The sequence below is a fragment of the Myxine glutinosa genome, chromosome 8 (assembly GCF_964187855.1).
Source record: "Myxine glutinosa chromosome 8, kmMyxGlut1.1, whole genome shotgun sequence".
Taxonomy (NCBI): domain Eukaryota; kingdom Metazoa; phylum Chordata; class Myxini; order Myxiniformes; family Myxinidae; genus Myxine; species Myxine glutinosa.
This window is the reverse complement of record NC_136268.1, coordinates 423,598-437,039: the sequence shown is the minus strand read 5'-3', so window position 1 is coordinate 437,039 and position 13,442 is coordinate 423,598. Positions and strand designations below refer to the sequence as shown.

The window sequence follows — 13,442 nt, the reverse complement described above, 5'->3', positions numbered from 1 at the left end:
TTTTAATTATAATTATGACGTCGTAGGTCACGTGGTATAGGCACCATCTTGGAAAAGCTTTTTTCTCTATATCTCTGAAACCGCTCAATGGAAAAAATTGAAACATGGCTCATTGTCAAGTATCACCATGGTGAATAAGATGTGTTAGTGATGATGTCATCAGTGCCTTCGTTTTGACATCATAATTCGACGAGTATAATGCTTCATCTGATCAGTATTACATTTTTTTTTTCTCTGCAACTGTTGTACACGAAATTGTCACCATAGAAGCTCCTCCTCCTGTTCAATATTTTAATTATAATGATGTAACAGGTCACGTGGTACAGGCGCCATCTTGGAAAAAGGTTACACCTCTATATCTCCAAAACTGCTCCATGGAAAAAATTTAAACATGGTGTTATGGATTCGTCACTTCCGTTGTGATGGTTTTCATTCACTTGAAACATTTCTGGTTCCATATATTATTATTATTGTCGTTTGAGGGAAATAGCAATTATTATTGTCAAAAGGGTAAAAAGGTTCATGTTTTAAATGAAACAGGAACCGGACGGCGACGAAGAGGAAGAGGAGAGAAAGGGGGCGGAGCGAGAGTCAGACAAGAAGGAGCCGAGCTATTTGCGGTCTGGAGCGAACGTTGGCGAACAACAGTCACTAGCGAAATTTCGGGTTTCCCAGGAAAGGGATTCCTGCGACAGAGTGGTTAGCGCTGTGACAGATTAACCTGTGTGTCAGGTTTTGCGATCGATTCAGGAGAGAATTATCGTCGTGCCGTGGCACCACGAGACCGGGGCGTCGGCCATTTTGACTAGCGCAGGACTTGCGCTTCGCTCACGGTTTCGTCTTGTTTCGACCATTTTCCACCGCCTTCAGACGTCGATCTGGGGTGTGTGTGTGTGACGTGGCTTTTGAGTGGAAAGTCTGCGTGTCGCCGACTGGGAGCTGTGGAACGTCCATACCCGAGGGGGTGATCTCTCAGTCGCCTTTGGATATCCCAGTCGCCTTTGTGCAGCTGTGGCTGTGTGACTGTACTTGCCATCTGAACGGGATTCTGGTCTCGATCGGACATCGTTCTGTCGATCGCTGGAGCGGATCGACTCTGGCTTGAAGCCGGGGAATAAGAGACATTGGGGATGTTCTTGTTTCACTCACTTGGAGCACAGTGAGTTCTATATTACAAAACTGATGGTACCATCATAGGACATATTGATTGTATTATTGAATACTATTATTGTTGTACTGTTATTCTTGTGTGATCCTAATACAATATTTGTTTGTGAGTAACAATTGGGGTGGCTTCTCCATTGATCTTTGACATACAGAATAACACATTTTTCTGCCGTGACTCCTCTCGGGGCTCGGAGAAGAGCATGTAACACATGGCTCATTGTAAAGAACTCCAGAAGGAATAAGTGTTGTTAATGATGACGTCATTGGTGTCGTAATTATGATGTCATAATTTGACAGGGACAATGCTTAGTCTGATCAGTTTGAAATTTATTGAGCATGATATACACATCAATTATATTGGAGAATATAAATTTATGATGTCATCGCTCACGTGGTCTGGCAGCCATGTTGGATCAAAGAAAAAAAGAAAAAAAACGTCCAAAAACAGAAGAATTGGATCGCACCAAGTTGACTACACAGGGTAAGTATTCTATGAATACCATCTAGTTTGCTGTGATATTGGATTCAGTCCAGTGGCAGATGCAGAGTGGTGGCACCACTCAACTTTATCTTCATGTGTGAATCAATTATGTGTGTGTTTACAGGATGCAAACGAGGTGTTGTGTTAATGTTTTAATTGCGCATTAAATGTTTCCCAATCGTGCTGTTCATCTTTTAAGTGCTTTAAATGTGCGTTTCCCAATCGGAACGTCAGAACACGCACTGTAATCAAGTGTCAAAATCAAGACTCTCTGCTCACCTTCACTTTTATTCCTCTTTTCTCCCGCCTCTGGAACAAACTCCCACACTCCCTTCAATCCCACTCCTCCATCCAGGTCTTTAAAACAGCTGTTCACCACCATCTCTTGTCTTCCCCCATCCAAAGCTTTGATCTTTTCTACCCCTGCTAATTCACCCCAAATCCACCTCTTTCAATCTCCGACTTCATTCCTGAAATTCCTTGTACTGTCAATTTGTTGTTCTCTCTCATGCAATTTGTTTTATCCCGTGTACCCCTTCCCCCCCCCCCCCCCCGCCCCATCCCCCCCAGCCCTCTCCCTTCCACAGATCTCCCGATGTCCTTGGTCTTTACTGTTGTGCTCATTTGCTTCCCTCTCTCCACCCCATCTTGTCTCCCCCTCCCTTTATTATGTTTTTTGTGTTTTATGTGCTAATGTGTGTTTAATGTGCTAGCACTTATACAGCCTCGATCTTGTATACAAAAGATAATTTAAAAAAAAGTTTTACGTTACGTCATCAATCATTACGTAATTACGTAACGTATCAAGCATTACGTTACTTTACGTAATCAAGCGTTAAATTACGTAATGCAATCAAGCATTACATAATACATTACGTTATGTAATCAAGCATTATGTTACTTTACGTAATCAAGCGTTACGTAATCGGGCGTTACATTACGTTATGTAATTAAGCATTGTTACGTTATGTTATGTAATCAAGCATTACATAATACATTACATTACATAATCAGGCATTGTGTTACATAATGAGGCGTTATGTTACATAATCACGCGTTACATTACTAAGCATTACTATGTTATGTAATCAAGCGTTACGTTACATAATCAGGCGTTACTTTACATTACGTAATCAAGCGTTAAATTACGTTATGCAATCAAGCATTACATAATACATTGCGTTATGTAATCAAGCATTACGTTACTTTACGTAATCAAGCGTTACATTACGTTATGCAATCAAGCATTACATAATACAGTGCATTACGTAATCAAGCATTACGTTACTTTACGTAATCAAGCGTTACGTAATCAGGCGTTGCATTATGTTATGTAATGAAGCATTCATTACGTTACTTTACGTAATCAAGCGTTACGTAATCGGGCATTACATTATGTTATGTAATCAAGCATTACGTTACTTTACGTAATCAAGCGTTACATTACACTATGCAATCAAGCATTACATAATACATTGCGTTATGTAATGAAGCATTATGTTACTTTACGTAATCAAGCGTTAAATTACGTTATGCAATCAAGCATTACATAATACATTGCATTACGTAATCAAGCATTACGTTACTTTACGTAACCAAGCGTTACATTACATAATCAGGCGTTACTTTACATTATGTAATCAAGCGTTAAATTATGTTATGCAAACAAGTATTACATAATACATTACGTTATGTAATGAAGCATTATGTTACGTTATGTTATGCAATCAAGCATTACATAATACATTGCGTTATGTAATGAATCATTACGTTACTTCACGTAATCAAGCGTTACGTAATCGGGCATTACATTGTTATGTAATCAAGCATTACGTTACTTTATGTAATCAAGCGTTACATTACGCTATGCAATCAAGCATTACATAATACTTTACGTTATGTAATCAAGCATTACGTTACTTTACGTAATCAAGCGTTACGTAATCGGGCATTACATTACTTTATGTAATCAAGCATTATGTTACGTTATGTTTAATCAAGCATTACATAATACATTACATTGCATAATCAGGCATTGTGTTACATAATGAGGCGTTATGTTACATAATCAAGCGTTACATTACTAAACATTACTGTTACGTAATCAAGCGTTACGTTACATAATCAGGCGTTACTTTACATTACGTAATCAAGCGTTACGTTACGTAATCAGGAGTTACATTACATAATCAGGATTTACGTTATGTAATCAGGCGTAACATTACGTTATGTAATAAATCATGACATAATACGTTACTTTACGTAATCAAGCGTTACGTTACATAATCAAGCGTTATGTTACATCAAGCGTTACGTTACATAATCAAGCGTTACGTTACATAATCAAGCATTACATTCCATAATCAAGCGTTACTTTACGTAATCAAGCGTTATGTTACCCAAATTAGAAGACACCCGATTTATGTTTGTGGGTGTTACGTTACGTCTCAATCGATGAACCAAAGGACCAGGAGACGGATTTTTTCCAAGTGCAGTATCTTCGATCCAGAACCGTGCAGCGTAACAATTACTCCAAGCGAGCGCAGCACGCACCAAGAGCTCAAATTAGCACCTCTAGGCCACACTTCCATCCCGTCTTCACTCCCAATAAACAACCACCTGAAGTCCCACTAAGAATAGAAGATCCAGGCATTCAAATAACTAGCTATTTGCTTACATATTGTAACAAATTAACTATTGTACTTACATTACTAAAAAAAATATCGTTACGCAATATTTGAATGGTTCCATTTTGAGGTGAAACAATCTGTGACCGCGTGACAAATCATCTCGTTCTGATATAACCGTGGCGGAGGCTGACATGGTGAGAGGTGTCGAGTTAATTTTTTAATAACTAATAAAATGTGTTTCCCAATCGTACTGTTCGTATTTTAAAGCGTTTTAAATACGCGTTTCACAATCGGCCTGTTACCGGATTTTGTCGCAGGTTGTGACCACAGTGCAATCATTCTTGTTTTGATTAAGAATTCCGGCTGCACAAGTCGGCTCACCAATTCGCCACTTTGTCCCATCAGTCATCGCGAATCTGCTTTGGTCATCGTTTTCCACTTCCATCAAACAGGAGTGAGTTGATTGACCTTCTCGTGGAGGAATTGTGCCGCATCCCTCCTGCGGAATTCCAGATGTTGGCGGACTCTATCCCACAGCATATACAGGCCGCACATGGTGGCCCAACGCCCCAATAAGTTACTTTACATTAGTATTTCAATTTTTTGGCCACTACCTGTATACTTTGCAAAAAGAAGAGCATTGTGGGTTAGTGTTATTTAATTTTCTTATAATATACTTATAAATAAAAAAGGAGAAAGCAAGTTGATTCAGACTTTTTAATTACAATAACACACAAAAACGAAAAAAAAGGTGAAAAAAATGAAAATTAACTTTTGGCACAAAACTGCAAAACACTTTAGAACAAAAATGCACTTATCACATCATTAATTCAACTAACCATTAAAAAACAACTATCTTTCACAACATTCAAAGCACGAGAACCTGTTGAATGTACAAACCACGCGCTTCGTCTACCGACAGATTTACTCCACTCTGGGCCAACGTCGCAAAGCAATACATTTAGCAGAAGTTCAAAAACACTGTCCAACAAAAATTTAAACCCCAATATTAGACTCGATTTGCATGAAATGGTGCAAACACGAACCTCTGCTAAACCAAGGCAGCGATACCTGGCGGAGAGAGAAGGCAAGTCAAGTGCATGGTATGAAGCAGGAAATTTGTATTTTTGTTTCAGTAGCAAATCGATCACATTGAAAGGTTCACATTTCATGTCATGACCATAAACACATGCTCGTTATGTCACGGAGGAGCTGTGGACTTTGAAACAGCTTCTTCAAGAAGACTTTTACAAATGTATTAAAAAAAAAAGTGCGGATGACTTCAGTGCAAATAACAGTAACAGCGTGATGGACTTCACCTCTGGTCCAAAGGACTTCACCACCGGCACGAAGGACTTCACCTCTGGTCCGAACGACTTCACCTCTGGTCCGAACGACTTCACCTCTGGTCCGAACGACTTCACCTCTGGTCCGAACGACTTCACCTCTGGTCCGAACGACTTCACCTCTGGTCCGAACGACTTCACCTCTGGTCCGAACGACTTCACCTCTGGTCCGAACGACTTCACCTCTGGTCCGAACGACTTCACCTCTGGTCCGAACGACTTCACCTCTGGTCCGAACGACTTCACCTCTGGTCCGAACGACTTCACCTCTGGTCCGAACGACTTCACCTCTGGTCCGAACGACTCCACCTCTGGTCCGAATGACTTCACCTCTGGTCCGAATGACTTCACCTCTGGTCCGAATGACTTCACCTCTGGTCCGAATGACTTCACCTCTGGTCCGAATGACTTCACCTCTGGTCCGAATGACCACCTCTGGTCCGAAGGACCTCACCTCTGGTCCTAAGGACTTCACCTCTGGTCCGAATGACTTCACCACCTGCATGAATGACTTCACCATCGGCCCGAAGGATTTCACCACCGGCACGAAGGACTTCACCAACGGCATGAAGGACTTCACCACCGGCACGAAGGACTTCACCACCGGCACGAAGGACTTCACCACCGGCATGAAGGACTTCACCACCGACCCGAAGGACTTCTGCTTTGTGGGACCTCAATGATCTGCATAGGACATAGCCGGCCTCATGCGCTGTGGATGAGCCAGATAATCCAAACTATTGTGGTAAGTGGCTTTTTTTTTGTTTGTTCAGAACCACAACTGCACTCAATTGATTGGATAGTGTGCTGAGGTTGTGTTCCACCAGTTAGGCACACTTCAGTTTAAATTTTAGGTGTGCTCTCCATCCCAAGGTAAGGTAAACTAACCAGTGGCAAAAACAAATGGGACCTCTCACCCACCAGCTTCCCCAGAATGCCCAACTTTCTTGCTTCAAGTTTGCCGTTCAATCAGCACGCACTGCGGTAGATCTTGGGAATGCTGCGATGTGGATATAGCTTGGACACGACGGGCCAAATGGCCTCTTCCCGTGTCCAATTATCCTTGTGGAGAAACAAAACAAAATGGCTAGAGACTTCAATATCCAAAAGTGTTGCTGGTGGAGAACGAACGAAATATGACGAGCCAGCAAATGCATTCCGTGGAACACCAGGAGGGTCGAAACAACCACCAGCTACAGTATCAGACTGGCATCTCCATATTACATCGACTTCTGTACAAATACAGCACAGCAAACAGAAAACTACACACACACGCTATTCTAATGGAATCCTTCCTTAAAAAGGAGCAGCGATGACAACCAAGCACACGGTACCTCATCAATGTCGGTGTGCGTTGAAGAGCTAAACAGCCGTTCCAAGCTGTTTTGGTTCCAACAAAATGCAATTCCAAGAACTTGTGAAGCTATCAACATGACAACAAGCTGATGCAGATATTGGAATGAAATTCAGTGTTTCACTCAGGTGGGGGATCGCGAAAAGAACGGTTTCTTGCTCGGCATGAACCAGAAGTCACTAAATTGAGGAGTTTGTGGGGCGTTCAATAGGATCTACAAGTGAGATATTCATATTAGTCGAAGAGCCGCCAAAGAAAACGTAGAGCGAGGTGATACTGTGTTTAAATAAATTACGCTTTTGGATGTTTAATTACGAATCAGAACCAGTACTTGCATACGCAAAAATGTAAATAAAATGGTGAGCATCTCATTCCAGGAGCCTTTTGAAAAGCCTTCGTAAAATCAAAATACGATGACTTCATCTGAGCACTCAAATCGACTGGATTGAGGAAACGTCGATGGATCGTCCAATGTGTACAAATCGGATGTAAAAAAACTGCATTCGATAACATTTTACCAATTCACAGATTGTGTGGCATCGTCGGCCATGACAGCAGAGGACATTTTGTACCTCTGGTGGTGAAAGTCACATGAAGATCTATTTTCACGATAATGTCGAATTAAACTTTACTAATTGCCTTCTCAAGCCTTGCATTTGTGAACGGGAATAAATTTTGGTTTCCTGGTCAATCTCCTTCGTTCTGGGCCAACGTTTGCAATTTGGTACCAAATGGAGCGAGCTGTCTTCTTCTGGAACAAACGGAAAGCTCCCATCCTCCCATCATTTTGCTTTCCTCACCATCGGATGCTTTCTGCAACCCTGGTTGTGCATTACCACACTCGAGGGAGATGCAACGCAAACATATGCAGCATTAATACTCGGCCAAGTACAAATTAATAGATCTGCGTCATAGAAACGGGAAAAATTGCACAGAACGACACAAACAATATTTGTACAGGCATAATCCGATTAGTCCTACAAGACGGATGATTATTCTAGAAAATTCCATTTAAAACAGCACGATCGTTCCTGATGTTCCTGATGCTCAACGAGCACCAAAGTTCGAAATGAGCCTGTTCAAAATGTGCATAGTCACGCTTCGTGTTCTGTGGAACCAAAAATGATTCAAAAGCACCTTGCAAGACTGCACAGATGGGTCCAGCGGGATCAGAATGCTTCGTCTCCAATAGCTGTACATCGTGGAATACGATACGAGGTCTCATATTGATGCGTATCAACTCAGAGTCCATTTATATGGCTTGTAATTTGAGGCAATAGCACGAGCTTTGAGGAGTGAATATTGAAGATTCAGTCGCCTGCGGTTCTGTTGCTCACACCTCAACGCCTTTAACAAGAGAACCTTCCAAGGTGATGTTGAAACTGTGCAGGACCTGCAGGAGATGTACGAGCGCTTTGACAATGGAGCGATCACGCAAGATGGCCCACTCCTCGTACATGTGCGCATTCGCAGGGCAGTCAGCCAATGTCGCTAGCCAGTTGTGGAGAACATGATCCCTGACAGTGACAAGTCCATAAACGAGCATCACACTACACTGTTATAAACTGCGATTCAAAATTTACACCAAAATGATGCAATGTCCATTCCTAAAAAGCCCAAATAATGCTCGTTAGAGTCGATATTATTAATATGTCACCCTTCATTTCTAAACTGCAATTCAAAATTTACACAAAAATTATGCAACGTCCATTCCTAAAAAGCCGAAATAATGCTCGTTAGAGTCGATTATTAATATGTCACCCTTCATTTCTAAACTGCAATTAAAAATTTACACCAAAATTATGCAGCGTCCATTCCTAAAAACCCCAAATAATGCTCGTTAGACTCGATTATAAATATGTCACCCTTCATTTCTAAACTGCAATTCAAAATTTACACCAAAATTATGCAACGTCCATTCCTAAAAAGTTCAAATAATACTCGTTAGACTCGATTATTAATATGTCACCCTTCATTTCTAAACTGCAATTCAAAATTTACACCAAAATTATGCAACGTCCATTCCTAAAAAGCTAAAATAATGCTCGTTAGACTCGATTATTAATGTCACCCTTCATTTCTAAACTGCAATTCAAAATTTACACCAAAATTATGCAACGTCCATTCCTAAAAAGCCCAAATAATGCTTGTTAGAGTCGATTATTAATATGTCACCCTTCATTTCTAAACTGCAATTCAAAATTTACACCAAAATTATGCAACGTCCATTCCTAAAAGGCCCAAATAATGCTCGTTGGAGTCGATTATTAATATGTCACCCTTCATTTCTAAACTGCAATTCAAAATTTACACAAAAATTATGCAACGTCCATTCCTAAAAAGCCGAAATAATGCTCGTTAGACTCGATTATTAATATGTCACCCTTCATTTCTAAACTGCAATTCAAAATTTACACCAAAATTATGCAACGTCCATTCCTAAAAACCCCAAATAATGCTCGTTAGAGTCGATTATTATTAATGCCAACCTTCATTTCTAAACTGCAATTCAAAATTTACACCAAAATTATGCAACGTCCATTCCTAAAAAGCCCAAATAATGCTCGTTAGACTCGATTATTAATATGTCACCCTTCATTTCTAAACTGCAATTCAAAATTTACACCAAAATTATGCAACGTCCATTCCTAAAAGGCCCAAATAATGCTCGTTGGAGTCGATTATTAATATGTCACCCTTCATTTCTAAACTGCAATTAAAAATTTACACCAAAATTATGCAGCGTCCATTCCTAAAAACCCCAAATAATGCTCGTTAGACTCGATTATAAATATGTCACCCTTCATTTCTAAACTGCAATTCAAAATTTACACCAAAATTATGCAACGTCCATTCCTAAAAAGTTCAAATAATACTCGTTAGACTCGATTATTAATATGTCACCCTTCATTTCTAAACTGCAATTCAAAATTTACACCAAAATTATGCAACGTCCATTCCTAAAAAGCTAAAATAATGCTCGTTAGACTCGATTATTAATGTCACCCTTCATTTCTAAACTGCAATTCAAAATTTACACCAAAATTATGCAACGTCCATTCCTAAAAAGCCCAAATAATGCTTGTTAGAGTCGATTATTAATATGTCACCCTTCATTTCTAAACTGCAATTCAAAATTTACACCAAAATTATGCAACGTCCATTCCTAAAAGGCCCAAATAATGCTCGTTGGAGTCGATTATTAATATGTCACCCTTCATTTCTAAACTGCAATTCAAAATTTACACAAAAATTATGCAACGTCCATTCCTAAAAAGCCGAAATAATGCTCGTTAGACTCGATTATTAATATGTCACCCTTCATTTCTAAACTGCAATTCAAAATTTACACCAAAATTATGCAACGTCCATTCCTAAAAACCCCAAATAATGCTCGTTAGAGTCGATTATTATTAATGCCAACCTTCATTTCTAAACTGCAATTCAAAATTTACACCAAAATTATGCAACGTCCATTCCTAAAAAGCCCAAATAATGCTCGTTAGACTCGATTATTAATATGTCACCCTTCATTTCTAAACTGCAATTCAAAATTTACACCAAAATTATGCAACGTCCATTCCTAAAAGGCCCAAATAATGCTCGTTGGAGTCGATTATTAATATGTCACCCTTCATTTCTAAACTGCAATTCAAAATTTACACAAAAATTATGCAACGTCCATTCCTAAAAAGCCGAAATAATGCTCGTTAGACTCGATTATTAATATGTCACCCTTCATTTCTAAACTGCAATTCAAAATTTACACCAAAATTATGCAACGTCCATTCCTAAAAACCCCAAATAATGCTCGTTAGAGTCGATTATTATTAATGCCAACCTTCATTTCTAAACTGCAATTCAAAATTTACACCAAAATTATGCAACGTCCATTCCTAAAAAGCCCAAATAATGCTCGTTAGACTCGATTATTAATATGTCACCCTTCATTTCGAAACTGCAATTCAAAATTTACACAAAAATTATGCAACGTCCATTCCTAAAAAGCCCAAATAATACTCGTGAGACTCGATTATTAATATGTCACCCTTCATTTCTAAACAGCAATTCAAAATTTACAACAAAATTATGCAACGTCCATTCCTATAAAGCCCAAATAATGCTCGTTGGAGTCGATTATAATGTCACCCTTCATTTCTAAACTGCAATTCAAATTTTACACCAAAATTATGCAGCGTCCATTCCTAAAAACCCCAAATAATGCTCGTTAGACTCGATTATAAATATGTCACCCTTCATTTCTAAACTGCAATTCAAAATTTACACCAAAATTATGCAACGTCCATTCCTAAAAAGCCCAAATAATGCTCATTAGACTCGATTATTAATATGTCACCCTTCATTTCTAAACTGCAATTCAAAATTTACACCAAAATGATGCAACGTCCATTCCTAAAAAGCCCAAATAATGCTTGTTAGAGTCGATTATTAATATGTCACCCTTCATTTCTAAACTGCAATTCAAAATTTACACCAAAATTATGCAATGTCCATTCCTAAAAAGCCCAAATAATGCTCATTAGACTCGATTATTAATATGTCACCCTTCATTTCTAAACTGCAATTCAAAATTTACACCAAAATTATGCAACGTCCATTCCTAAAAAGCCCAAATAATGCTCGTGAGAGTCGATTATAATATGGCACTCTTCATGCAATTACGGCATCAGTGCAATGTTGGAAACTTATGGTGACGTCAAACCTGCACAACACCAGTGTCGGTTAAATTATGTTAAGACCCTCCCAGTGACTTGTGGGAGGAAAAACGTGCATAATATGTGGGTGGATGCGACAAATATTTTGAACTGTCCATCTTACCGTGCGCCCAGGCAGACAAACATTTGGAACTTTCCGTCTTTTCCAACAGACCGAGGGGCGTCGTTTATCGCTTGAACAACTGTGCAGAAATGGCTGTGCGTTGGGCCGGGCCGCACGAGGCCGGCGTCCTTCCCTAGAGCGCACGACAAGCGACAGGACCGCCGAGCCGGCTCCACACACTGCTCGTCGTCCTCGGACATCGCGATGTGCTCGCTCGCCTTTTCTGTGCAAAACATGGCGGCAGCAAATGCTCAGCATTGCGTGTGTCCATACAGTCCAAAGGAAACGTTAAAAGACCACAGTGTTCTCCGAAAAGGTTATAGCAATTTCCCTCAACTGAACAATTCCCAAATCATAAAAAAAAACAAAAAACTTCCGATTCTCACAACACACTAAATTTATTTGTTTAATCCCACATGCAATTGCTGTCGTCTCATCAGGACAAGTAGTTTGAGACAAAATGGATAAAAATTGGGTTTTTTAAATATACCATTCAGGCTCATGTAAATGCTAAAACACAGAATGGATCAGGCCATCTACTATATAAGAGAGAGGTCTGTGTGTCTGTGTCGCCATTTTTCTCAGAGATGGCTGAACGGATCTTTGGCAAACTTTCAGGTTCATCAGTGAGAGCCTGGGAGTGTTTTCGGCAAAAAAAAAAAACATTTGAAAAAACAAGTTGGTTTTTTTTGGATTAAAAAAAAACAAAACAAAAAAAAACATAATAATAATAATCGCTCTATAGTCTAGCCTTTTTGATTAATGACAGTTATATACAAGTACACATTCGCATAAACAAATAAAAACAATTACCAGACATTTGACCACAAATAATCAAACGATTCCAGAAGCGGTTGAAGTTGGTGGTAAGACTTCTTCTTCTTCTTTTTCTTCTTCTTCCAGAACGTCATCAAACTTAACTCAGAAACGTGATGAACGGTACATTCACCAGCATATATTCAACGAAAAGGTAAAATGATGATTTGATATTTGTAATGGATTCTGATTTGGATGCAATTGCTTTTCCATTATATTGGCCCTCATTTCAAATATGTTAATGTTTCTTTTTCGCTTGACCGAGCAACACCGAGTACTCCAGCTATAAACACTTATATACTTTACTCGGGGTACAAATGCAAATACAACTTTGTCTGGGAGTAACATAGGCTATGTGGTCGCGGCCTCATGCGGGGGTGTGGGGGACCCGGCGAGGGGCGTAAATTCTCTATGTAAATGTGTACCATGTAGCGCCACCTGATGATGGTGGCAGAGGGTATTACAATTTCCTTTTTTACCTGGGCAACACTGAGGTTGGAGGGTATAGCAATTTCCTTTTTTACCTGGGCAACACTGAGGTTAGAGGGTATTACAATTTCCTTTTTTACCTGGGCAACACTGAGGTTAAAGCACTCTTTGCACAGGTACATTTTTCCTACTTCCCTTCCCCCCATTTCCCCAAAACGGAGGGGCCTGTCAAAGCCACCACCCCCACCCCTCCCTGCCCACCTCCAAAGATGTATATGTAGTATATCTTTTCCCTGCCCTCACCTCTCTCTCTCCCCTCCCCCTTCCACTCCGCCCACTCCCTTCGTACACCCCCCCCCCCCCCCCTGGAAACACTGCGT

General features: G+C 39.9%; 1 protein-coding gene across 2 annotated transcripts in view; it reads right to left on the bottom strand.

The window, feature by feature from the left end:
- Window positions 1-4,981: 4,981 nt before the first annotated feature.
- The window catches only part of LOC137432262 (DENN domain-containing protein 5A), a 101,910-nt gene continuing 93,449 nt past the window's right edge, over window positions 4,982-13,442 (bottom strand). For both annotated transcript variants that reach the window (XR_013624240.1, XM_068124039.2), the window contains exons 21-22: window positions 11,818-12,040; window positions 4,982-8,495 (exon numbers count right to left, since the gene is read on the bottom strand). Coding sequence is in view for 1 of the 2 variants with exons in the window: in XM_068124039.2 (XP_067980140.2) it covers window positions 8,312-8,495; window positions 11,818-12,040 (407 nt within the window). In the remaining variant the exon portion in view is untranslated. The remainder of the gene's footprint in view (window positions 8,496-11,817; window positions 12,041-13,442) is intronic.